At 37.4% G+C, this 27,583-nt stretch overlaps 1 protein-coding gene across 2 annotated transcripts in view; it reads left to right on the top strand.

Annotated features, from left to right (window-relative positions):
* LOC145994255 (uncharacterized) overlaps positions 1 to 22,194 on the top strand; it is a 56,492-nt gene extending 34,298 nt beyond the window's left edge. For both annotated transcript variants that reach the window (XM_083130357.1, XM_083130358.1), the window contains 2 exons: positions 12,364 to 12,442; positions 21,294 to 22,194. In XM_083130357.1, the coding sequence (XP_082986483.1) occupies positions 12,364 to 12,442; positions 21,294 to 21,420 (206 nt within the window). In that variant the 3' untranslated portion in view covers positions 21,421 to 22,194. The remainder of the gene's footprint in view (positions 1 to 12,363; positions 12,443 to 21,293) is intronic.
* Positions 22,195 to 27,583: the final 5,389 nt, after the last annotated feature.

The following is a 27,583-nucleotide window of genomic DNA, read 5'->3' as shown; positions in this document are numbered from 1 at the left end:
AGTGGATAATGTGCAATTAATGTTGCATGCTAATGTAAAGAGTTGTGCTTTAAAATATTCAGAATTATATCAGAATATTAAAATACATGTTATTTACTCACAATAATATAGTTTTTCCCCAGGTTTGATACCCAGTGGAGGCACATATTGGTTTGGATTCCACTTTAAACTGTAGGTCCAGTCGCAATTAGCCTTACTGTGCATAATGTGGACATAAAACACAACTCAATCAATAATCTAGTTTTTTACACAAAACTGGTGCAAAATAAAAATAAACGAAATATTGCATAATCTTCAGGATAATTATACTCTGCAAAAGTGTCATGTGGCATTTTAGAGCCTGTGAAAGTCCAAAATGCCGTAAAAGTATTGGGCCGTATTTGTAAATAAATACCAAATGATATTTTGCGATACAGGTCTGATACATTGGTACTGACTGATACCAGACAACCCTAAAAATGACACAGTATTAGTAGTGTACTTTCTGTTTTCATGAATGTCACTTCATTTGGTACATTTATAAAATAAAAATCTTACTGCTCCTATGGTGCATTAATTTACTTACAGGCAGCACTGGTGTCACCCTTCCCCCCCACTTAAGAAAATGAATCAACAAATTTTTACCAAGAAATTGCATTTACATATCTTCAGGGGTGAAATAAATATTCCTGCACCCCATTTATTTTTTCCTCATGATGTTATTAGCAGTAGTAGCTGCTGCCTATTCACACACTCGCACATGCACACCCAAAGAAATGTGCAATGTAATTAATTTTCGTTATATTTATTCATTGAAAGCCATTTCTTCAAAACAGCAAATTTACATTTACTTCCTTACGTGAGCTTTTCTATCTGAGTAACTCGTGTCGAATGGGCATGAACACAATTGTTAAGTGCACACAGCTGCACACCGAAGTGGCGCTGTGTTCGATGGTGGGTAGAGGAAGCAGAAAGACTTATGGTTTGGATCAAGGGCTTTCGAACTCGCTTCGCACAAAGAATTGTGACATAGTAGCTACGGACATGCGCTGTTCTCTCTTCATCATATAGTATTGCAATCTTTTCACTCCTTGCTGTGTGACGAAGTCGAGAACAACCCATGCATCATTGCAAGTTGAGGGATTTTTTTCTCAACAAGGGAAATTTTGTTCTTTCTCACCTCACGTGGTTCTGAGCAAAGCATTGAAATCGAATGAGGGGAGGGTGGGAAAGGAAGGGGAGAGGGTACGGCGTATAGTGACGAGCGTATTCAACCATGCAATGCCAAAAGGGATGAGTGGAATACGTTGATACAGGTGCTAGAAAAATAGTTTCATAAAATGTCAGCAGTTTGAATTAAAAACATTCACAATGTCCTAGGAATTGGTGCATTTAGATGCTCTGACTTGTATTTGGAAGTTCAATGAAAATCCAATTCTTTTTTCAGTGCATACGAGAATCTGTAATTTGTACTATTATGTCTCTGATTTGAAATAATATTTGTAAAGGTGCTGGCAAGAACTAGTTGCATTTGATTAGGGTTTCGAAGATCCTCATTACAATGACTAAACTGAATAATTAAAAATGGTAATTAACTTAAGTCGATGAAATGTTTATGTGGCATTAAACTTGGATTTCTGATGGGACATATTTACATTGAAGAAAGATAATATTCATTATTAAAACACTGCAATTACATAAAATACCAGCAATATTTTTATCCCTTACAAACCATAGCAGTTTATTGGTATAGCATTGTGAGTGATTTTGTCAGGTCGTCGAATGCTGAATTTTCTACATGTCATGAAAGAGACCAAACAACACATCTTCTCTCGTGATTGATTAAAAATATCACTAGGGTATTTTGATTTTGTAATAAACCTTATTTTTTTAAATTTTCATGAAATATAACTCTGCTATTGTCTCATTATCAGTGAAAGGTGTGTCATAACTTGTGTGATTAGCAAAAACGGGCAGGAATAATTGAGAAGGAATAACAACACTTCTTCTGGACATGAGGCCAAAGTGCACACCCATAGACCCAGACCACCAGCTGCCACTGGTTATTAGTGGCAGTGTATGCCAACCACTGATCTACAATAGTGTTTTTTAAGAAGTGAATAAAACCTGAAGAATCAAAACATTTAACAAAGATTTTTTTTTTCTTTCTTTCAAATCTCTAAAAGAAGAGAAACCATAGACAGATATATCCTAACTAGCCTTTCTGTATCGTGCTACAATGACTGTGAATGTTTCGGACATACACAGTGTGGCAATTTGAAATCGAGACTGATTTTTTTTGCTCGGTAGGTGGCACCACTGTGCAAGCATTCTGTGTTGCGCACAAGTAATGGGTATCTCACGAACAATTGACGCAGAGCTCGTTGACCTTGAGCAACATTGCTGCTTGTGGCGTTGTTGAATGTGGGCATGTGTCGTGAAAGTGCATCGTGATTTCAACATCGAACAAAGAGCAAACCTCAGGTTTTTTGCGCTCTTGGGTAAAACTTCTGCGAAAACGTTTCACATTGTAACGATTGAAAAATTTTGGTAAATTTCTTTAATATTTAAATTACTTTTCGATAGCCCTCGTATAAATTCTTTTGGAGTTTTAATCTTTTGAATGTACATTTTATCTTTGTTAAAAATTGTAACGCAGTTTCTGCCAAGCGAAAAAGAACGCGAAGCAAGTTGAAGCTTGCATTATTTTCCTTTCTTAACAACAATGGGTTATTTTTCGTTCGGCGCTGCGTGGGTTTGTAAATAAGTTTAGCTTGCATTGTGTTTCTGGATATGCCTTTTTGGAAGGGGTAATTGTTGGATGCTAAAAATAACTTTTCAGTTTGTCGAAATCTTTTGTTGGGGAAATAGAATTGCGCAATCCCGCAAGTATAAATACCAGCCGTTTCGCTGGCAAAGTAATCAGTATAGCAGTAGATTCCGGAATCGTTAGGTGATTAAATCGCTTGTCGAGGTCCAGGGCTGGGAGAATACGGGCGTTGTGTGGGGAGTGGCTGGTCAGCTCTCCCTTCCACAATGTCCGAGGTTCTCCGTAAGCCACCTTTCAGGATTTGTGCTGGTCAGCATGATCCTTAAAGGGGATTTAGCGAGCATATAAATAATTTTATTCATACATATTTAATCTTAATAATTTAAAATTTTGATTCATAAATTCTATCAAAGTTGGCACTGGTCAGTGTGACTCCGATATAAATTCAAGATATACATCCTTCTCGTCGAGTAATTTCTAAATCATTCTGAATTCTCCTGGTCAGGAGGTTCATTTAAATAAATTTGTTTCTTTGATACTTAAATCCGAGAGCATACCTCTGGTCAGAGGATGTCTTTTAAATCTGATAGCTTATATAGTTTCACGTCCATTTTTAAAGTCTGAGTATCCGGAACGTTTATTGGTTTCTCTTATTTAGGTTTTATATTAAATATAATTTTGAAACAGTTATAATAGGTGACCGGTCGAGTATATGTTTTTGTAGAAAATCATTTAATGTAAAGGTCTATTGTTTTGCTTTTGCAATGTGAGTAGCCAAAAAGGGTAGACAGAGTCCCCTGTTATGTTAAGGAATTCCACGTGGACATTTGTAATTTGTGGCCGAGATATGGCTTTGGTATTGGGTAGAGAAAGGCTCCCCTTATATTTAGTTATGAATGTTATTGGAGTAAGTTTTTCTTTGGTTTTGGTTCATTGAAATTTTGTCGACCATTACTGAATAATTTGTCACCTGTTTATTGAAACCAAGTTAAGCTGGGTTAGTTCTATGATGGGATATGGACAATATATGTATAAGAGAGAGCTCTCTGGATTGTATTTTTACTTGAAAGCAAGTTTCAGTCTGTTACGGAAGTAATTTTTGAACAAAAATTTAATTTTGGCATTGTAGTTTTCTCTTGATCAGAAGATTGTATATTTTTCTTTCAACCTAACTAATGTTTGGATTTGTAAATAAATTTATAATCGTTTAATTGGTATTTCCTTATAGTAAATTTGTCTCATAAGTATAAATTAACTGGCATCCTTTGGGTTTGGTGAGGTGTCCCGCCATCACTGGTCAGTGAGGCGGAGGCTTTATCAATCCAAAGGACGTCAGATTCGATTATGCTGATTTCGCTCGCGACTCGCATGCGTATCCTCACTGGTCAGTGGGATGCGGGTGCGATCACGAGGGAAGTTTAAGCAGGAGAATGGTTACCTTATTTTGGAGTCTTAGTTAAGTAAGCATAAATTTAATTTTAATTATATTATTATTCAAAAGCAGACCCTTACCCGAACTTTGGGATGCGGGGTCTCATGCCCCGCAGGAACTGAGCGTAGTCGTGGCATTTATATATTTATAACAGAAAGATATTTGGTAGGCAGCGATGCCCGGTCTTTGTCTGTCGAGGGGACCGAGTCGGTGCGTCGTGTGTCTTGGCAACGGGCTGACGGCCTTGTTTGTTGCAAGTGGAGCCCATAACGTGGGGCTAACCAGCTGTTTGTTGCAACATGTTATAGCAAGTCCATTGGGACAATTGTTTATCCTGTACACGTGTATTTGAATGTCTCTGGCATTTCAGTGAAGGACGGGAGCCAATTGAACACGACGAGCATCCAGGTGTAGCAGGGACAATGAGAACACCAAAATTGGTAGAGAAAGTGAGGACAATCTTTACTAAAGACTCAAATTTCAGACAGACTGTTACTGCTGCATTTTTTCTTGAGGTACTGAAACGTTTGATGCAAGGAATAACACATGTGAGGCCCGAGTATCGGGATCATGGCAGCTGGCATCTGCTTCATGACACTGCCCCAAGTCACAAGACTGTGATTGCGAATAACTTTTTGGCCCTAAATTGACTCTGTGTTTTGTCATACCCTGCCTACTCACCGGATCTAGCTCTGTGTGATTATTTTTTATTTCCTAAACCAAAATCTGCACTGAAAGGTTCCTACTTTTATGATGTACCAACAATCAAGATGGCTACGACATGGATTTTAAACAGCATTACACAAAACGAATTCCAGCAATCCTTCCATGCACTGGTAGGCATTGCGCTACGATGTGTGGATGCAGGAGGGTCCTACTTTGAATGATCCCTGGTAAGCAACTTTCTATGAAGACTTGTTTATTTTTTACAGCACCCGTCTCGATTTCAAATTGCCGCACTGTGTATGTCCAATTTTCAATTAAATATGTGCTTTGGTCATAGTCTTTTAATCTTGTTCCACTAATATTAACCTACATTACCATGTCCCTCACATGAACCTGTCAGACCATGCACAAGTATCACTTGACCAATTCCCCCAAGACTACAGAGGTTGTTCCGTCTACATTTGGCCAATTTCGTTCCTCCCCCCCTGCACTCAGAATGAACTCACCCAACCTTGGTCAGGCATGTTTGTCAGTGTAGTGTGTGAGCTGTAAAAGAGTGGTTGTGTTTTCTCACTGGGCCAAAAATCCCGCCAAAACTGAGCCGCTTTTTGGGAGGAGTGCGTTGTATAACTTTCCAAGTGTTTGCATTTTCTCGCTTGGCCGAAAATGTTGCCAAAACAGTTGCTTTTGGGAAGGTTATGTTGTAGCCTTTTATGACGCAAAGTTCAGTGTGTCAATGATCAGGAAGTAGTGTAAGAGCAAGAATTGTGACGTTAGTTTGACTTTATTCAAGAATGTGATCGGCAAGTATAAGGATTGCATGGCCCCAGCGTTCGGTTCTCCAACAAAGGGGACGAGAACACGGCCGTGCACACAAGCCACCACCAGTATGGAAGTGCAAGGTGCTGTTAACAGTTTCCAAAGACATATTTAGATGATTTTCCATCTGTCTTTGGGTCGGTGGATTCTCTTGCATGCCCATTCTGCGAAGTTTCGCCTGCATACTGGTGGTTTGCTTGTGTGCACGGCCGTGTTCTCGTCCCCTTTGTTGGAGAACCGAACGCTGGGGCCATGCAATCCTTATACTTGCCGATCACATTCTTGAATAAAGTCAAACTAACGTCACAATTCTTGCTCTTACACTACTTCCTGATCATTGACACACTGAACTTTGCGTCATAAAAGGCTACAACATAACCTTCCCAAAAGCAACTGTTTTGGCAACATTTTCGGCCAAGCGAGAAAATGCAAACACTTGGAAAGTTATACAACGCACTCCTCCCAAAAAGCGGCTCAGTTTTGGCGGGATTTTTGGCCCAGTGAGAAAACACAACCACACTTTTACAGCTCACACACTACACTGACAAACATGCCTGACCAAGGTTGGGTGAGTTCATTCTGAGTGCAGGGTGGGAGGAACGAAATTGGCCAAACGTAGGCGGAACAACCTCTGTATTTTCTTGCATCATACAGGTTTCTATGAAATATATTTTTTACGTGTGCTGGTTCAGAGGTTTTCAGTAGCTTGTTTGGTGTTTTTTGTACACTCCTGTTCAGGTAGGCACATACTTTAACTGTCCAACCTTATAAAGTGGAACAGGAGCGTACAGTTCGCGAAACTCGAGAACAAACATGGTTATCCACAATTTGTGTGGTACTACTTATGCATCTCACTGTAATACCTGTGGGTATATGGAGTGCTTGCCACTGTTCAGTAATCATCTGATTGCCTAACTGACAATGCACATTATAAATACAATGGAGCCTAGATTTTAACTTTTTCAGTGGGCTCATGATAAAAAACTTAAAATGTGGGAACAGGGACATTATTAAGGGGGCTCTGGTCTTTCCAAAACTTCCACCTGCCTTGCAAAAATTTTTAATGGCTGAGAGAAAAATCACTTCGATATAAAAACCCTCCATGCATGCAGATCACAATCTGTTTCATCTTTTAAGGGCCAGTTTTTCAATGTCCAGTTAATCTTTCCGTTAATTAATCACCAGTCTTAACCAGCACTGAGTTTTTAAATGTGAAAGTAACTACCAGTTAACTAATCCTTCATTCGCTCTCCAAAATAGTATGTTGACAATGCTGAAGCATGGAAATTACAGGAAATCGATCTGTATGCCATGTCTTGGTATAGTTTCAAACTGCATCGATTGGCACACGGCCTGCGGTACGTTGAGTATCTGAGCGATGCACGCTGAGCAATGTTATCGCTCGTTGAGCATTTACTTGATGTGTGTGCTCACTGCTCATTGATCAAAATATCACGATCATCAATGTAAAGGTATAGTTGTGCATAAGACAAGAGAATGGTGTAGTGCAAAACTAATATTATAATTATTACTTCTCAAAACAATAACCGGATGCTTATAAATGGTAACAAAACAAAACATTTTTCTTCTTCTTCCTCCTCTTTCTCCTTTTGCCTCATAGCGTCGGTGTTGACTCTATCCACTCCTTTCATCTCTCCCATTCTTTTTCCATCTTCTTCAATTCTCTTATTCCATTTCCTTTCCTATTTTTTCTATTCCTTTTTCGAATGTCTTCCGGAGTCTACCTCTTGTTCTCCTTCCCTCTGTTCTAACTTCCATAAATTGTTTTGCTTTTCTATCTTCGTCCATTCTTACCACATGTCCGAACTATTTTAATTGTCTTTGTGTTAGTTTTTCTTCTATTGGCTTCTGATTTAATTCTTCTCTGATTCTTTCATTACGTACTCTATCTCTTCTTGTCTTACCAACTATTCTACGGAAGCATTTCATCTCTACTGTCGTTATTTTCCTTGCTTCTTTTCCTCTTACTGGCCAGCTTTCACTTCCATATAGTAGAATTGATTCCACTACTGACTTATACACTTGTAGTTTAGTTTTGGTGTTTATTTCTTTTTTCCAAGAATGGTCTGGCTTAGTTGGTAGTATTCATTATTAGATTTCCTTACTATATTCATCACTTCCTTTCTATTCTTCCTGTCTGGTTTATGATTGTTCCCAGGTACTCGTATCTTTCTGTCTGCTCCAGTTCTATTCCATCACATATTATATGTATTCTTTCTGCTATCTCTTCCGTTCTTCCTATTTACATCACTTTGCTCTTATTTTCATTTACGGTCATTCTTTTAGCCTTTAGCACTTCTGCTCATTCTGTAACCGCCTCCTGTAGCTTGTTCTCTGTATCTGCTATTAGTATTATGTCATCTGCATATACTAATGCTTGGCAATGTATCGGTCTCATATTCTAATTACCCACTTTTGTTCTTGCTGTTCTTCTTTTCCATATCTTTAGAACTTCATCCATAAATACTATAAAGAGTAGCGGGCTCTCCTTGTTTCACTCCTTTCTTCAACTTAATTGTGTCTGACATCTTTCCATCCAATCTTACTATTCCTTCTACTCTTTTATATGTTGATTTTATTACTCGAATGAGTTTTCCTGGGATTTTGCTTTTCTCTAATATTGTATATTTCTTCTCTGTATACAGAGTCAAAAGCAGTGTTTAGATCTAAAAATGCTAAGTCCATCTTTTTTCCCTTTATCACATATTGTTCGGATGGAATATCCGTGATATTGTGTTTGTCTCCCAGAACGAAAAGCAGCCTATACTTCTTCCATATTCTTTTCTATCTCTTTCCTTAGCCTTAGTTCCAATATTCTTGAGTACTCTTCAAGTGCCACTGTGGACAGACATATTGCACGATAGTTCTCACAGTTGATTGAGTCTCCTTTCTTATACAGTGGTATAATAATGTTCTCTTCCCATTCTACTGGTAATTTCTCTTCTCTCCAGATCTTCTAATACACTTTAGTCATTGCCTCCCAAGAGTGTGTTTCCTCTATATTTTTTATATTCTGGAGCTATTTCATCTGTTCCTGCTGCCTCTCCATTTCTTACTCTTTTCACTGCTTCATGACTGACTGAGTTGGTGCTTTAAGTCCACTTTATGCACAGTAAGGCTAATCGGGACTGGACCTACAGTTTAAAGTGCGATCCGAACCACTATGTGCCTCCACCAGGTATCGAACCTGGGACCCCTTGATTACAAGGCGACGACGCTACCACTGCACCATCGGGGAGGCACTTCACTGCTTTATATACTTCTATTTCAATTTCCTAGCTCTCCTTTCTCATTCCCATCCTCTTCCTTATCCTGCTGTATTCATCTTCTACTTCTTCCTGTTTTTTTTTTTGTGTGTTATGTTTACCAATCCTCCCGTCTGCTGTTCCTATGTCTTTTTTTTCAAATTTACTTTCAAAAGTATTCTTTCCATCTTTTCAACACATTTTCAATTCTTGTTTTTTTTTCCTCTTTTTTTTCTTCAACTCTTCCGTTTTTATTTTGTAATGCGTATTTTTATTTTCCTTATTCATCCCTGTGTAAAACCGTGATTCTGCTACCAGCAGCCTGTGGTCGGTTCCAAGTTCTGCTCCTCTTATTACTTTTATGTCGGATGTGTTGCCTTATTTGTTGTGGATATATTATATAATCGATGATGCTTTTAGCATATCTTTCCTCGCCTTCAAACATTATTTGATGTATTGTTTTATGTTTGTAGAAGGAGTTTCCTATCAGCATTGCATTCTCTATGCAAAAATCTATGATTGTCTGTCCATTTCCGTTTTTAAAAATTTCTCCTCCATACTTTCCTAGTCTTCCGAATCCACTGAAGTGATCATTTCCTACTCTTCCATTTAAGTCACCCATAATCATAACTTTTCTTCCTCCTCTTTCTGCTTTTTCCACTATTGATTGTAATTCTGTGTAGAATTCTTCGTTGTCTCTCACGTTAGCATTTTTGGTTTGTGCATATACTTGAATCAGTATAATATTTTCTTCTAAGTCTATGTCTAGAGTTATTATTCTTGAATTTACTGGATCCCAGCTGATTACTCTTCTGTCTATTTCTTCTGTTAATATAATTCCTACTCCCTCTTTTGCTCTATTTCCAACTGGTACTCCTGAATATCTCAATACATTTCCTCCTCCAAGCATTTTTCCCCCATTTCCTTTCTTCTTTACTTCGCTTATTCCAAGTATTTTTATTTTGTATCTTTCCATTTCCTTGATTATTTAGCATGTAATGTTTTGATATTACAGGTTCCGATTCTTGTTTCCTTATTCTTACATTGTCGTCTTTGTGAGATCTATCGGGGGTTTTTGAGGCATTCATTTCTTCTGTGAATCATCATCTACCCCTATGTGCAGGGCTCTAAAAATCTTGGTCGCCAGGGCGACTAAAGATTTCAGCCTGGGTACTGTGATATTTTGCTGAAATATGTACGAAATTTTGATGATTCTAAGTTCAAATTGCAGTAAGTTAGCAAATGTTTTTTTTTTTTAATCAATGTTAAATGTTTTTTTTTATCAACGTTTTGAACATTCCATAGAGTCCGTAACAATTTCTTGCCCTTTGTCCCCCAACACCCCATTTCCTGCTTTCTCAAATAATTTAGCGATATTTTGAATACCGTGATGCTCAGCATCTTATACAGTGTGTTTCAAATGTCGGACAACACAAACTTTGGAAATATATATCATGAAAACCGTAAGAGATATTTACACCGGGTTTTCTGCATTATAAAGCCTCATCCATTGAGATATTTCTCAATGCTTAAAATTATCAGTTCACTCCGTACAGAAAATTATATAAATTAATAACTGATGGAAAACAACATTCAAATTTTTCCAGAAATGAACTTCTGAGTAAGAAAATAATTTGTAAGAAATTATCGAAGGGTCATAATTAGACATATGATAACTGAAGCCATGTAAGTCTGTCATTTGTGACCAATATTGGTCATGTGCAACATATGAATTTTTGACTGACGATTTTATGAGTTGAGTGAAAAGTGCCATTTCTGGGATATATATGGCCGTATATGGCAACACTAGGAGGTCGAAATATTGCCAACAGTCGCATGCAATATGTGTATTGGTTATACATTTACGTGAACAATCGTAAATCAAGATTTTGTGCTGAAATTGGACTCTTGAGAGAATCCTAGGCTGCCCCTGGTTACATTGAATTCTCTTCGCTCACTTTCGCCGCTACTGTGCCTGTTTTTTTTTTTAATTGATTCAGCATGGCATATTGATTGGAGCAATGCGTGTGCATTGCTGAAGAGTATTTTACTACTCATGCTTACACTCATATACAAGAGGTTTTCCAATAAACATTCCTTGCTTCTGCTGTACCTCACAAAGTAACTGTTTTACAACCAGTCAAATACCAAGAAATGATCCCACAAATTGTTTAAGAGTTGGTATTTATTGTTGAAAATCAGTTCTGAGATGTTTTCAGCAAATTAACAATGTTTTTTTTAAATAATGTAATTGCTTTTATTTAGATAAATGCTAACATATGAACCCAGTGATAGCCTACAGGATTAGTTTAGTGCAGAAAACCCGGTGTAAATATCTCTTACGATTTTCATGATATACATTTTCAAAGTTTGGATTGCCCGACTTTTGAAACATACTGTAGTATGCACATTGCTAGTATTTCAGAGCTGGCATCTAGGTTTGAAGAAACATTTTCGAGCACTGCCTATGCGGATGATTATCCCAACGATAGGGGGCCTTTTGGTTGCTTATTTCTTCAGCCTCCAGCCCATGGCTGGTTTTCTGTCGAAGTTTTCTCCCTTAGTCTTCTGAGGAGCCCTCCTCACCACTAGATAGTGGTTTTCCCAATTTTAACCACTTGGGAATGTAGTGCCCCTTCCGCTATCTGCACCGTACTTAAGGACTCCTTCTCTGCCACATCTGCCGTTGGAGTCTCCACCGTTACCCTGGCTAGGGGCCCTTACGAGGAGCTACCATCTGGAGCCAGATGGACCAAGGTTTTTTTGAGAGATGTTTCTCCTCTGGGTTTTCCAGCTCTGCTGCCATTGAGAAGACCATCCATCTTCTTCCGCCTTTGGAGCCATTAACCAGTTCGAGGTCCCTTCTAAAAATATGAATGTATAAAGAGAGTAAAAATAATTTTAAAATTTAGTGTTAGATTTTCCTGAGGTAAGATGATTCAATAGCTCCATGAGGCAGCCATGTTGCTTTACAACTTCCAGTTAGGCTATTAACTGCAGGATGGAGTAGCAATTAAAATAATATCCACCACACTTCCAGTTATGAGCTACCTGCACATTGAAAAATCAAAATGTTCACAAACTTCCAGTTACGTGCTAACATGAACCTTTACCGTACATTGAAAAACCAACCCTTAGGTATTGTAGTTGTCATGCATGCAGATCGGTTTCATCTTTTTAGGTATTGTAGTTGCAGAGACATACAGTGTGTGTAACCCCAAATGCATCATCCTTTCTCCATCCGTGTATGGGAAAATACGAAATCCATGAAAATTTTGTAATAGTTTGTTCTTTTGAGACTCTGAAGATTGTATGTATAATGCAGGATAATGTAAAATCAGGATTCCCCTGTACTTTTGCAGTAGTGTGTTATTAAAATATATATCAAACACAGATTTTACTTTATTAAAGCCTGCTTTTTATTTTTGTAGGTAGTACCATCAGGGTAGTGGATATTTGTCCTTTATTTCTGAAAGAAGAGAAGGAAGTCAATTTAAGCCTGTTTGAAAGGTAAATATATGGTGTGGTAGAATAATGGCACGGTATTGCATTGATTAAAATTAGGTAAGTTTCAAACTGACAGGAAGAAAACAACTTATTTTCCTTATTTCAGAAATGCTAACTCACAGCATAGTTTCCTTCAAAAGCCTGTCAAGGAAACATTTTTGAAAGCAGATAAAATTCTAAAATAGATTGCATAATTTAGAAGGGGAGTGGGGGGTGAAGTCCAAAATATTGTGATGGATAGCTGCTGTATATTTTAAAGCATTTTAGGTGAGATATTTACAAACGTTAGATACCTTGAAGTATTCATCTAGTTTTTGAATGTGAGCAAAATTGGTCACCACATTTCAATAGGTATAAAAATAATATATATATTTTTTTTTCTTATGTTGCAGGCATTCCAAAAATGCTGTTATTTTTGCATCTCTGTTTAGGCATTAGACTATATTTATGAAGTGTAAGAAACTAAACTGAAGGTAATTTTAGAACAATTATTTGGGGTATAATATTGTTAATAAAATTTGAAAACATAATGTGGAGTTTAGGAGTGGAATGAGTGGAAAGTTGTTCACATTTTGACTTCTGTGACTTTTTATAAATAATGAGCTTTTATGCTGAAAATCTTACAGCAACTAAATACCTTGGGCAGTTTGTCTTGAGTTGCATTTGATAAATAAAGGTCCATAAATTTCAAAATGGTGGGTGAAGAACTGCTTTTACCTATCATGTAAGAACCTGAAGTTTTGCTCCCATTTGCGTAAACTACATTTTCGTAGATTAAGAAATGAAAATTTCAAAATTTTTACTAGTGGTCCCAGGTTTCAATCCTGCTCTATGCATGGGTGTTCTTTCTTAGTGTCCCTACATTAATTCCATCATATCATCACTTGTCCCCATCTTTGCAATTAGCAAAAAGTGGCAGAATGCAAATTAAATTAAACTAAATCAATCAACGAAAGTTTTTAAGGAATCACGCGAGCCAAATGTTTTTCATAACTTTACAATATAATGTGTGACTTTGGAGGGGCATAGGGGCAAAAATGGGGCAAAGTTACCGATTTTGTGACCACGATAACTGTAAAAACATTAGTGGTTTCAAGTTGATATCAATTTAGGTACTATATACCTTGGACAGACAATCAGGTATTGCTGATCAAAGCATTTGAAAATGACTGGTAAAATTCCATTAGAGTGTAGGCAGCCTTCGGGTAAATTACTTCAAATGAGTAACAAAGGGTTTTCCAAAATTAACGCAGGATTTAAATTGCACACCATTTTTTCCCCGCAGGTTTGGCAGGATTCTGCAAGGTCACATGTTGTAGTAAAAACGTTGTGGTTAGTAAATATAGAGCGCTACATGACAGGAGCGAGTTGATGATCGTTAAAATTCCTTACAAGTACGGAGACTGGATAAATTATCTGACATTTATGGTAGGAGAAGAGGCCCCAAATGAAACAACTGTCTGGCCTAACACCGTGTAATTTTTTCCCTCTGGGTAATCACTAAGTTCAAAGTTTATGCTCCAAAAATAAGGCCGATTTCTGAATTGAAAGCAGAAATTCAAAGAGCTATCGATTGCATTGAGCCGCAGTTATGCAAAAAAGTGATCCAGAATTTTGTCAAAAGAATTCGAGTGTGTCAAATGCGTCGTGGAGGACATTTGTCAGATATCCTCTTCCACATTCAATGGCAATGTTGACCCTTTCAAAAAAATGTAATAACTTTGCCAACTATTAAATATATAAAATGTTTTTTTTTTCTTAAATTAAATCCTGCATTTCTTTTGGGACGCTCTTTATTACTGTTACAATTACATTGCTTCCAAAAACAACATGTTACCATCACAGTTACTTTCCTTGTGTTAGTAATGTTTTCTTTCTCTCATGCCAATAGCAAAGCCAGAATATTTTCAGAAAGACCAAAGTAGCAGAGGTCATAAAATGGCATGAAACATTATTATGCAACATTTATTAACTTTTTACATTATATCCCCCAGATGTTATCGTAAAGCACATGCAAACTTTCACAGGATGTAGAGGACAGCAAGATGAATAACTTTTCTCACTAACATTTCTCTTCTTAAGGCCTCATTTCAATGACACGAGCTCTAAAAAAAATGGCATTTTCTATCCTACATGTATACAGCCATGCATTTCAGATTCATGGTTGCAAACTGTAATTTATTTTATAATTTGAATATATTTTACAATGTGATCATTGTACTAGCAATGAATATGAATTGCCACTATCTGATACAACAAAAGCCACCCTCATCAGTGCAACATGCTACAATTCCGAAGGTCCCAGGTTTGAATCCTGGTTAAGCATGGTTTTTGTAAACATACGTTCTCATTGTCACTATTAACGCAGAAGGTAGAAAATTGATGTAATATAACCAAGATAGAAAGATAGATAAGGAAGGTGGTTTTCTTCCAACTGAGGCCATTGGGTTTCACACTTCCACTAAAAATTTACGTGACCGAAGTTAAGCAAATTAAAACATAGTAATGTCTGGATTTTTATTTGACAAAACTTAGTACAGTAGAGCGTCGATTATCCGAAGTAATTGGGTGTCATGGGTGTTCGGAAAACTGGTTTGTTCGGATAATCGAACTGTACATGTTTATTTGCCAAAAAGAAGTACTGTACAGTAAATTTATTCATAAAAACAGGCATCTCTTTAAGTATGTATTACAAAGTAACGTACAAAGGCAACTTTAGTAGGAATATATAGTATGTGGTACAGTTTATTAAACAAAAATACGTACATATTACATACGCATTTTGCATGAACAATACACACAGTACACAAAATTAACGTTTAAAAAAATCCTTTATTTTGGTCTGTCTAAGTAAGCCTACACGCTTACGAGCAGCTAAGTCACGTACTTTTTTCATTACAGATATCTGAAAGTGAGCGAGTACACAGTTCGGTTAAGCGGTCGTTCGGTTGACCGACGTTCGGATAATCGATGCTCTACTGTATTTGTTTTGGCAAGAAGCCAACCCAGTGGCTGAGCATGTTAAGTGGTTGGCTTTCGATCTTGCGACCAATGCTCCCCAGCATGGGCGTGGGTATTCGTCATGAGTTCTTCATTAATTTCATGTGGTCATCGCAATTTGCCAAAAGTGGAAGAAAAACAATATAAAATAAGAAAATTATGAATACAAATGTTTTGGCGAAATGAGTCAAACGTCCTTTATCTGATAGCTGAGAGCATCCACTTCCAGCTTTTACTACTAATAGTTAAGGTCTTCACCTTTTAGCATTGACCTAAACTTTGGGGATGCATGGAGATCTGGTTGACTAAGTGACCAACAAGATCTTTCCTTGTCCCACAGACCAAATTTTAATTACAAACTTTCAGCCCTCCGAAAATAGGCAATGTTCAGCCATGCATAGAGTAGGCAAAACCAGTTATGCTCATTCCGTTCAACTCTTCTCAGAACCACCTTGCTGTCTAGAACAAGACTGACTGACTGCCCCTATTCTCAGCTCGCACCTCCTCCTATTAGAACCCTTCGATGACCTTTCTTCTTTCACTTTCCTTTTGGAATTTCTGGACTTTTCAACCCGTAACCAACAACTGCCGCCTTACAAGTAAAGAATGCATCACCTGGCATAGCTTGCTGGTGGCGATGAACTTTGTGAGGATACCTTTGGTTCTCTCGAGCAAGCCATACATACCCTTACATAATATTGTGTAAAGGGGATTGGAAATATTAATGCATACATGAATCAGAGAAAGAAAACAACAATTTTACTCATGTTGAAGTTTCAAATAAAGACTGTTGCAATTCATTGACAAGAATTGCCCGTATGTAATATTCATGTAATATGCATTTACATATTTCACTACCAGGTGTATAAGCTTAAATCTGCTGTTTTGTAGTCAGAAAAACACATGGTTTGTTCATAGAAAGCAACAAGAAATTTATTCAAAGTACTTGCCCTCGCGAGCTACACATTTTGCCCACCTCTCAGGCGATTTGTGGATACCACGCCGAAAAAAAGTCCTTCTCTTTCGAGGCAAACCACTCATCAAGCCATGTTCGGACGTCTGCATACGAATCGAAGTGCTGTTCAGCGAGGGCGTGGCCCATCGACGAAAACAGATGGTAGTCGGAAGGGGCCAGGTCTGGTGAATAGGCGGGATGGTGTAGCACCTCCCAGTTGCGTGTCTGCAAGTAGTTTTGGACCAGTCTTGACGTGTGCGATGGGGCGTTGTCGTGGAGGAAAATCAGCTTGTCATGTCTTTGATGATAATCCGGCCTTTTGTCACACAGAGCACGGTGCAATTTGATCAGTTGTTGGTGGTAGCGGTGGGCAGTGACAGTTTCACCAGGTTTCAACAGCTCAAAGTAGACGATACATTGTTGATCCCACCAAACACACAGCATCGTCTTCCGGCCGAAGCGATTTGGTCTCGAGGAAGATGTTGATGGTTGGCTGGGATCAACCCACGATTTCTTGCGTTTAGGATTCTCGAAATATATCCACTTTTCATCGCCAGTCACAATCCGATGCAGGAAAGACTTTCTTTTTTTGTCTGGCAAGCAAGATTTCGCATGTGTTTGGGCGTCTCTCCAGCTGCCAATCGGTCAATTCATGCAGCACCCATTTTCCGATCTTTTGAAACTTTCCCATGGCACGTAGACGCATGGAAATGGCTGCTTGAGTAACACCCAATTGCTCGGCAAGCATCTTTTGCGTTTGGGTATCGTCCTCGTCCAAAAGAGCCTGCAATTGATGGTCCTCAACCTTCCTGGGCCGATTTTCACGCTTCTTGTCGCTCAGGTCAAAATTGCCGTCTTTGCACCGACGAAATCAATCCCTGCACGTTGTTTCCGATACAGCACTGTCACCATAAGCCTCCACAAGCATTCGATGCGATTCGGCAGCCGATTTCTTCAAATGGAAGCAGAAAAGCAGAGCTTCCCGCATATGCTCTTTTTCTGGCACAAAACTAGACATGCTTTCCACAGGAACACTGTCTGTTGTCTGCACGTGCTGACGATGTGCACTGATTCGTGTTGGCAGATGTCCAACTCATACAAACACCAGGTATGGCGTGCCCATAGTAGCTTCATACGCTCACTAACGCCATCTATAAGCAAACAGCAGATTTAAGCTTATACACCTGGTAACTAACTAACTAACTCTCTAGCCTTCTTAAACCCGAAGGTTCATGGCTGCAGCAACACAGGCCTTCCATCTGTCCCTATCTTGAGCAAGATCTATATACTCTTTTCCATCCCTACCGATTTCCCTTAGGTCCATCTCGACGTTGTCCCTCCATCTTCGTCTTGGCCTTCCTACTGGTCTCTTACCATCAGGTTTCCCAACAAGAATCCTGAAAACTCCTCTTTCCTCTCCCATTCGTGCCACATGGCCTGCCCACCTAAGTCTTCTTGATTTAATTATTCTAATAATGTCTGGACATGAATACAAATTATGTAGTTCTAAATTATGTAACCTTCTCCACTCACCTGTCTCCTCATCCCTTTTAGGTCCAAATATTTTCCTAAGGATCCTATTTTCAAATACTGTCAATTTATGTTCCTCTTTCAATGTAAGGGACCAAGTTTCGCACCCATATAATACTACAGGCAAAATTACTGTTTTGTATATTTTAACTTTTAGATTCTTAGATATTAAACGAGAAGACAAAAGTTTATGAAGAGAGAAGTAACATGCATTTCCTGAATTAAGCCTACTTTTTATTTCCTCTTTAATATAATTTTCATTTGTTAATATTACTCCTAAGTATTTGAATTTGGAAACTGTTTCAAACGAGTTGTTATCAATAATTAGATTTTGATTATTACCTAACCCTTGGTTTCGGCCTGTAAGCATATATTTAGTTTTCTCTTTGTTAACTTCCAAACCTATCTCTTTAGCAGTTTTGAAAAATATTTTAGCATTATTCTTAATTGTATTCACATCATCCCCCAGTAAGTCTACATCATCTGCATATGCTAACAACTGAGTCACACCATTTAATTTTAGTCCTTCTTTAGTTTCGTTTACCTTCCTAACAGCATATTCTAAGGCAAAATTAAAGAGCAATGGAGATAATGCATCTCCTTGTTTTAACCCATCATTAATTGTAAATTTGTCAGACATATTAATACCCACACGAATTTTACTTTCTGTTTCACTGGTGCATATTTTTATCATACTAACAAGCTTCTTAGGTATTCCAAACTCTACTAATATATTATATAATTTATCTCTTTTGACCGAATCATATGCTTTTTTGAAATCAATGAATAGCTGATGGACATTTTGATTATATTCCCACTTTTTTTCAAGTGTCTGTCTGATGTGAAAAATTTGATCTGTAGTTGATCTGTTGCGTTTAAATCCACATTGATAATCACCTATAATTTCATTAGCATATGGGGTTAGTCTTGTTAAAAGAATGTTAGATAATATTTTATATGTTGTTGAGAGTAGAGAAATTCCACGGTAATTATTGCAGTTCATTTTATCACCTTTTTTAAACACAGGAACAATTATGGATTCTTTCCACTGTTGAGGGATTTCTTCTTTATTCCATATTAAACAAATTAATTTATAAATTTGACAAATTAATGAATTTCCACCATATTTAATTAACTCAGCTGGTATTAAATCAATGCCAGGTGCTTTGTTATTCTTTAGCCTTTTAATAGCATCTTTAACTTCAGTCAAGTTAGGTTCTGGGACTAAAGGTTCTGCTGTGTGTACTTCATTCACTTCTGATTTATCTCCTACATGGACATTTAAAAGGTCATTAAAGTAGTTCTTCCATCTATTTAGAATATCGCTTGGGTCAGCTATTGGTGCATGTATGTTTATTAAAATAATTTTACACCACCTGCCCTGTAAAACTGCATATGATATCCTATCATTAATAAATTCTATTGTTTTAAGTGCCGAGATAATTCTATTATTTATGAAAAAGCCTGTTCCAAAATTATGATTTTCAGTACCACCATAGAAAAAAGTATAATTTTTAGTTTTACAATTCCCTTCTCCTGGCCACCTAACTTCCTGGACAGCTACTACATCTAATTTATACTTGACTATCTCATTACATATTTCACAGTACAGCATAATATAAAAGTAAAGTATTCTATGAGTAGACCTTTTATTAAATGAACTGTATTTTTATCATCTAAAAACCTGACATTTTTAGAAAAAAAAAACTTAGTGGCTCATAGTGGCTTCTGAATGTACTGTACAAATATATGTAAATATGCAGTATACGTTATTGCAAAAAGCAGTGACGTGCACTGAGGAGTAGCTAGTGTAGCAGAGATAGATCAGTCAATCTCACATCTCGAATTATATTCAAATCACAATATTTATTGTCTTAAAGCCACCACAGCTCATACGCAACACTTTCTTTTCCACGCGCTTCTCGTCCATCGGTGTTCTCCGTGGGCAAAGCCGGCTGGATACCCTAGCTCGCTCTTCTTCTGCCTGACCAGTTTCCAGGTAGAAACGGCCGGCCCAAGGAAAAAGAAGATTTCTACCTCTACCTCCCTTGTCCCCTCGCCCCCCGCTGCAATGGTTGAAAGCCCAGGCTTTCAGGTCCCCCAGTCTATCTCCTATAGGACAGATAGGGGATTGGTTTCTCATAATTTTTTTGTAAATCCTCTAAAGAACACAGGGTAAAATTGTCTGCAGTACTTATGTTCTCTGTATTTACACAACCTTTTACATGTTGTACAATATGTATGTTTGTATAATATGGGATGTAGTTTTATTATTTATGAAATGGGAACGTGTTATGTGCAGACAATAATGTTATGCTTTCTTTCTTTTTTCTTTTTCAAATATGGAATATATAATGATTAAATTACAAATATGTGCTCAGGCTCTCTCTCTCGTTTTAGTAGTGTTTTATTTAAATATACTACTCTTGGTCTCTAACAGTCATACATACGGATGTATTTATTTAGGCAAGAGAACGCGTGTTCATATTGTTGTTGGTTTGGTTTATTTTACTTCGCTTTTCTGACACATTTGGTTATCGCGAAAATGAGGATTGAGTGATAATATGATGAAATTGGTTAAGGGACCTCATATGAACAATCCAGGCCAGGATTCGAACCCGTGATGAGTGCGCATTCTTGTCCTATGTGTTGCAGTGAATAATGAAATAATTTGGAATGAAAAATGTATCTCAGAACTCAAAAAGTCAAATGAATATCATTGAAGAAACTACAAAAAAGTGTGTTGTGTTTTGTTACCTGTCACCAAATCAACCAAGCGTGGGGGAGTGGTTATCACAGTGCACTGCGACACCAGGAGTTCTGACACCCTTCATCAATTTCATCGTATCATCTTCGCAATTAACCAAATGTGACAAAAAAGCGACGCTAAGTAACAAAAATGAAATCAAATCATTGATTGATTGCTCAATTTGGTTTATTTTACTTCGCTTTTCCGCCACCTTTGGTACGACAAAATTGATGAAGGGACACACACAAAGAACACAAATGGCCAATCCGAGATTCGAACCCAGGATCTCTGGCTGAGAGTCAAATCAAATAGTTTTTTATTTTCGAATGTGGGTGGGGGTTATGTGTACTTTTTTTCTAGTACTCATTCATAATTTTGCAATCTTTTCCTGTTATTGAAATTCTTGTTTTTTGTAGAAATACTGGCCCTAAAGGGAGGAGGGGTGTGACCCACACCAACCCCCCCCCCTGAGCATGCCACTGACTGCTACCCCAAGTGTCGACGTCACCGCACGTCACTGGCAAAAAGTGTATGAATATATGAATTTACCACTGATATGAATAAGAAAACTTCAAGTTGATTTTTAAACTAGGCTTTCACGACTTCTTTTTATTCCATAGCCACTGTGGAAGTGATGGCAACAAAAGCACAGATATGGTACACTGGAACAAGGAAGGGATGATACGTGTTTTGGACTGCTTGAGGGAGCAGAGTTGGATATATGACTGTGATGCAGTTGAAAAATAATCTCGCTGTTCACATAAAGTAGCTACGTATTGGTACGTAAGTGATATGAATACGCTTATTTTATATGTTACCTGTAAATAACCTTCTGGTTTTTAAATAACTACAGAAAATTTATATTTATTAACATAATGTTTTGATATTTTTATACGTTGTTATAAAGTAAATTGTATTGCCATGTTAGAAAACTGTTGTACTTTAAAATTACAGATCTTCTTCATATTGTCATAAATAATATTGTAATATTAAACTTGTTAAAATTTTCTAAGTATGAGAGTTCCAACAGGAATGTAAATGAGCATTGCCAACCCAATCTGGATTGGTTGAGAGGTTATCACATTATTGATTATTCAATTGTATGTAAGCTGCACCAAATTAAAGTTCCAGCAACCCATTTATTGTTCTGTTAAATATTACAAGAAGAAAGGGGCCTGTATTTTTTTAAATTCAAGATTTACTTATTTTTAGCATCAAAAGTCATGAAAATACTTTGTATTTACACTCAAGAATGGATTTCCTTTGCTTTAATTCTTTTTTCTTAATTATATAGTTATCACTTTTGACTGGTGAAAATGTTTTGAGTTCATAATCAACAGTGAAGGTTCCTTTTTGCTTATTTTTTATATGAAAGAATTCATGTTTCTTTTTTCATTTGTCATATGTAGAGAAAGGCTGTCACCAAACAGTGTAAAATTTTGTTTCGATATTGTAGGATTGCTAAAGCAATAAAGAAATTTGTATTTTCTCTGACAAGCTTGATTTTGTGATGATGATTATCATTCCTTGGATTATAATCTAAAATAAAGAATAAATGATTTGTTTTTAAAAAGATGTGACTGACTTTTATAATTTCAAGTATTATAATTTATAGCAACAAATTAAATTTTCACATTCAGGTGCTATTTTTATTATTGACTAGCTGATTACTCGGTGTTGCCCAGGTATTTATTTATCCCAATCTTGTATTAGACAGGGAAATAATGAATTCTAACTATAGTGTAAAATGTAACTAATTTTAAATGTGATCGTGAATGTCACCAATTAGCTTAGTGACTCCGAAAACTCTGGATTCGACACTAATCTAGGTCATTTGTGGCATTTTATTTTTCACCCTCTCTCACCCCCTATGCGGATAGGTGATGAACTTGGATTTGAACCGTATTGGGAGTGTCACGAACACTATGGATTCCATTCGCAACACAGCCTGAACGTTAGACAACCCGAGAAACACTATCGTTGTGCCGATTGCATAGAGTCACGGATGTCTGTTTGTGCGGAATTTAATATCGGTTGTTCTCGATTATTTTTACATGTCACCCCTTCCCACCCCACCCTTAGGGGTGCCAGGATTGTCTTACCCCCACAGTATTTAATTCCAGTTTGCAAGTGATATGTGTACCAAGTTTGGTTGAAATCGCTCCAGGCGTTCGAGAGTTATTGCTGAACAAACAAACACACACATATACACACATACATCCATTTTTTTTATATATAGAGATTTCAGCAGAATCATCGTTGAGGTGTTTCTGAACGACTTGAGCTCATTAATATCCATGTTGATAAGATTAAAAGTTCAGTGGAGCCTTGCACAGTCTGGAACATGTCCCACATCCCAAACCGCATGAGAATTTTGTCACACATGATAACCCCTTTAGCAGGTGCACTTCATTATCTTACACAAGCAGACGCATGAGGTACTGTACTTTATTTTCATGGATGAGCATAATTAACTGATGTTTTAAAATAGAAATAAAACGAATATGTTTCTCTAGAGCAATCGAATGTATTCTACAAATCTTGGACATTAATTCAAGAAACAGGAACAATTAATCTGTACACTTGTTGGAAATTTTATTTTTAAATCCTTATAGTTTCTACTTGTTAAACATAACAACAAAAATATAATAAACAATTTTTTTAGCCCACTGTTTTAATAGGCTAGTTGGGACTGAACTTACAGTTTAAAGTGGGATCCGAACTACTATGAACCTCCACATTTTCCCTTGAAATTTCAGGTGCTTATTATGTTCTGAAAACTTTCAAGGGAAAATGTGTCTCTTTCTCTGTTGGTGTTTAGGATCTCGACCAGTAAGCGCAGGGATGTAAATTTCCTTCTTCGTCAGACTTCTTCCTAGTGTTGAGAAGGATGTCTTGTAACAACTTCAGAAAAAGACTCCAATACTATGTAGCATCACAAGGTGACCACTTGAAAAATATTATTGATTTATTCCATATGTATATATAAAAAATGCTCTACTGAAATGTGTTTATTTTATTTCTGCTATTTCAAAACCGGCAGCTAAAAGATAGAAATAACAATGATCAGGCACATGAAACCAGTTTGATGCAGTTTTTTGCCAGTCAGAAATCTAACACGTAAAACCAACTACCACCATCTTAGCAGTCAGTAAAGGTAGGTAAAAAAGATTTTTTTTTAGTACTTCCTGCAATATTTTTTACAATATTTCATGTTTTTTTGGCCTGTCTTGGGAACGGATGAAAATTATTCTTACAGTAACCTATCGGAAACAGCATCTCATGTTAACAAGTAATATCCTGGAATGGAATGCATTTATTATGTGAGGCACCACTGTATAGGTAAAAAGGATCCATGGTCATTGTAAATTAAATCTATTAATCAAGGTATGGAAATTCTGTAACTTTCTAATTTTGTCTCTCAGCGCAGTTAATAACATAGTGAGACGATATACACAACAATTTGTTCCTGAGTCACATTACCAACAAAACCTTATCTAAGGAGAACTTCTTTCAAAGATTGAGGAAACGGTGGTTCATGAAAACCACTAACATCGAATCCATTTGCCAAATGGTTGCAGATGTCCCTGTGCTATTTACAACAAATTGGGCATTCAAACAGTTCATGTCCTGTTTCTCTCATGTGTTTAAATATCGCATTTCTCTCTCTCTCTTAATTCGTACGTCATCCCTATGTTGTTTCAACCTGTCTTTCAGCCTCTTTTTCGTTTCTCCTATGTACACACACTGACATTTCACTTCGTAGATAATCCCTTCCTCTTCTCTGTTTTCCTTTTTCTTGTTTACATTCTTCGCTATTCTTAAGAGAGAAATGCGATATTTAAACACATGAGAGAAACAGGATATAGAGTTTGATGAGGCTAAGCAGATAGGAAGGGAGAAGAGAATACTAGTGAGAAAATGGAAGGAGTCCAAGGAAATAGAGAAGAAAGGTGAAGAAGACACAATGAAGTTAAACAAAGAATGGAAGAAGGTGTTAGAAAAAGTGGAAAGGACAAGAGGGAAAGAGGAGAGAAGAAGGAAATGTCTGCCTTGGTCAGCATATTGAGTGTTTCATATCATGGAAACTAGGCTTAATGGTGTTACAATGGACATTTCCACTTTGACATGAAAAACGTTTTAAATCCATTCATTTTACAGATAATGACACAAACATGAGATGTGCAAAATATCTCGGCGATATTTGTTTCGGTTCTCGAGAAACACGCCTTCAAACACCGCTGAAATTCACCTACTACGTCACGGATTTGAAAACGTCCTCTCCACAGACAGGAGGTCCTCTGACGTCATCACTTAGAAATGCGTGCAGGCGGGGCTTCTGCTCATCCCGTCAACTTAGCATGAGCCGCGGAAGCGACAGAAAATTCACTTGTTACTGTGTAAAACAAGTATCTTACAACTTCCAGTGCAAAAATCTGTGCTCCATTTCTTGGAGATGAATTATGCCCTAGCAGTATAGTACTATTTACTATAATTCAGCCACTCGGTAGAGGGTTTTTTCATTAGGGTGACAAAGCAAACCTTGTAACAGTGAATGGCTGAACATGTGAACAGCCTTGTTCATTGCGATACATAGGTTAGTTCTAACTGGCAAGAACTTAATGTTATAGGAATGCCTTTTCTGGAATTACAGTTAATTTCGTCATAATATTTTCTTCACAAATTTTAAGATAATACTTTTAGAACACACTGGTTTACACGCCAATTTCTGCAATATAAGAGGTGATACGGTATAAAAAGGTACGGTGAGTTTTTAAATTTCCTGCAGTAAATGACAGTTTTCTTCAGTTAATATATATATTGCAAATTTTTGTATTTAGCCAACTTTTACGTCGCTTTTCGTTCACTTTGTTTAACCGCAACGATGAGAACGCATGGTTAATTTATTATGTATCATCTCTAACAACACATTTCTTCCCACTTTTGGCTAATCGCTACAATGAAGATGAATAACTACAAGCTGTATTCGAAGTTGGGGTGCAGGAGTACACCCCCCCCCCCCACACACACACTACCACCAACTGCACAATCTAAGTATCACCCAACCTGCCATGATAAGAGACGAACTTTTTCTTCTGTCGCATCTCATTTCGAAAATATTCACTTGTCCCATCTCCTTTTATGAGACGAGACGGAACATGCCTCGTCTCGTAAGCAACACTAACATTAACAATAGAAGCATCCCCCTAGCTGTCCCCAAAGTCTCGAGCAAACATCCTCCCATGTAACAATTTCCAGTTCAATGAAATGTCACTCACAAGGAAACAGTCATGCCCAGGTCAAGAGTCAAACCTGGAACATGCGACTTCCTCAGATAAATCATGAATTTTGTGTATAATAATTACAACGCCAGTTCATTCCTGGTAATTGTGAATCTGCAGTTTGGCTTGCATATATAAGCGGGATAATATTCGAGGGCTGTACCGTCGAAACGAGGAGTCAAAAAAAAAAAATATTAAGAAAGGTTTTTTTGTATTTATAATGATAAGCCTCTGCATACGTTGTTAATTCTATATTTTTCTAGACTTGAGACGAGAACGAGAATTGCCCTCCCAAACCGAGACGGATGTTTATAAATTGAGACGAGACTGTCAATGAGACATTTACAAATAAACACGAGACAGACATTTACAACTCTCAATGAGAACGAGACCAAGGCTGCCATGTCTCGTCTCGATAGGATCCTTAGTGGTGAAGTTGTGAACCAACCAATTAATGCGTTCGGGGTAACGAGATGAGGCAGGTTTTTTCGCAGTACAAAATTTAAAATAATTATATCGTACCATTTCAGTATGGGATATTGTTATACACATGGGCGTATATATAGTTCACGGGGGGAGGGGGGAGGGATGGATCAACTTTTGGTATGATTAGAGTTGCTTTATTTCGTAAGTGAAAATCCAGGACACTGCTGGCCGGAATCTTGTTGGGGAGCATGGGGGGAGGGGATGTTGGACCCGACAAAGTTGTGTGTTTGTAGTCACGAAGTATTGATACTTTTCTGTTTATCTTGTGTCACTACGTTTTTAAGATGCAAATTTCTTTAATATGATTCGAGGGGGGGAAAATAACTGATTTGATAGTCTCAATGCAGTTTCTTATCGCAGAAATTCCGAAACTATCAGGAAATTGCAGATATTGGTCTGCAGTCCCATCTGGTGTGTGGAATTAAGAAATTTCCTTCCCATCCGTACCCATCCTATGCGTCTCTAATTTAAGAGAATGAAATAAGTCAGAAGGAATTTTTTATGAACAAGCGGATAGAACAAGGAAACTGGTAATTTTAGTGAACCAAATAAAACAGAGGGGTTGGACCCGTTGAATACCCCTTAAATACGCCCATGGTTATACACATTATTTCCTTGTAATAATTATACATAAACTAAGTATAGATATATACTGTGCAACTAATGTAATCTTCTCAGTGTATTTTCTCTTAAACAAAACTAACTAACTAAAAACTAACTCCCTAGCCTTCTTAAAACCGAAGGTTCATGGTTGCAGCAACACAGGCCTTCCATCTTTCCCTATCTTGAGCAAGTTCTATATACTCTTTTCCATCCCTACCGATTTCCCTTAGGTCCATCTCAACGTTGTCCCTCCATCTTCGTCTTGGCCTTCCTACAGGTCTCTTACCATCAGGTTTCCCAACAAGAATCCTATAAACTCCTCTTTCCTCTCCCATTCGTGCCACATGGCCTGCCCACCTAAGTCTTCTTGATTTAATTATTCTAATAATATCTGGACATGAATACAAATTATGTAGTTCTAAATTATGTAACCTTCTTCACTCACCTGTCTCCTCATCCCTTTTAGGTCCAAAGATTTTCCTAAGGATCTTATTTTCAAATACTCTCAATTTATGTTCCTCTTTCAATGTAAGGGACCA

Source organism: Lepisma saccharinum, chromosome 10 (assembly GCF_977018435.1).
Source record: "Lepisma saccharinum chromosome 10, izLepSacc3.1, whole genome shotgun sequence".
In the NCBI taxonomy this organism is placed as follows: Eukaryota; Metazoa; Arthropoda; class Insecta; order Zygentoma; family Lepismatidae; genus Lepisma; species Lepisma saccharinum.
This window is presented reverse-complemented; position numbering and strand designations above follow the sequence as displayed.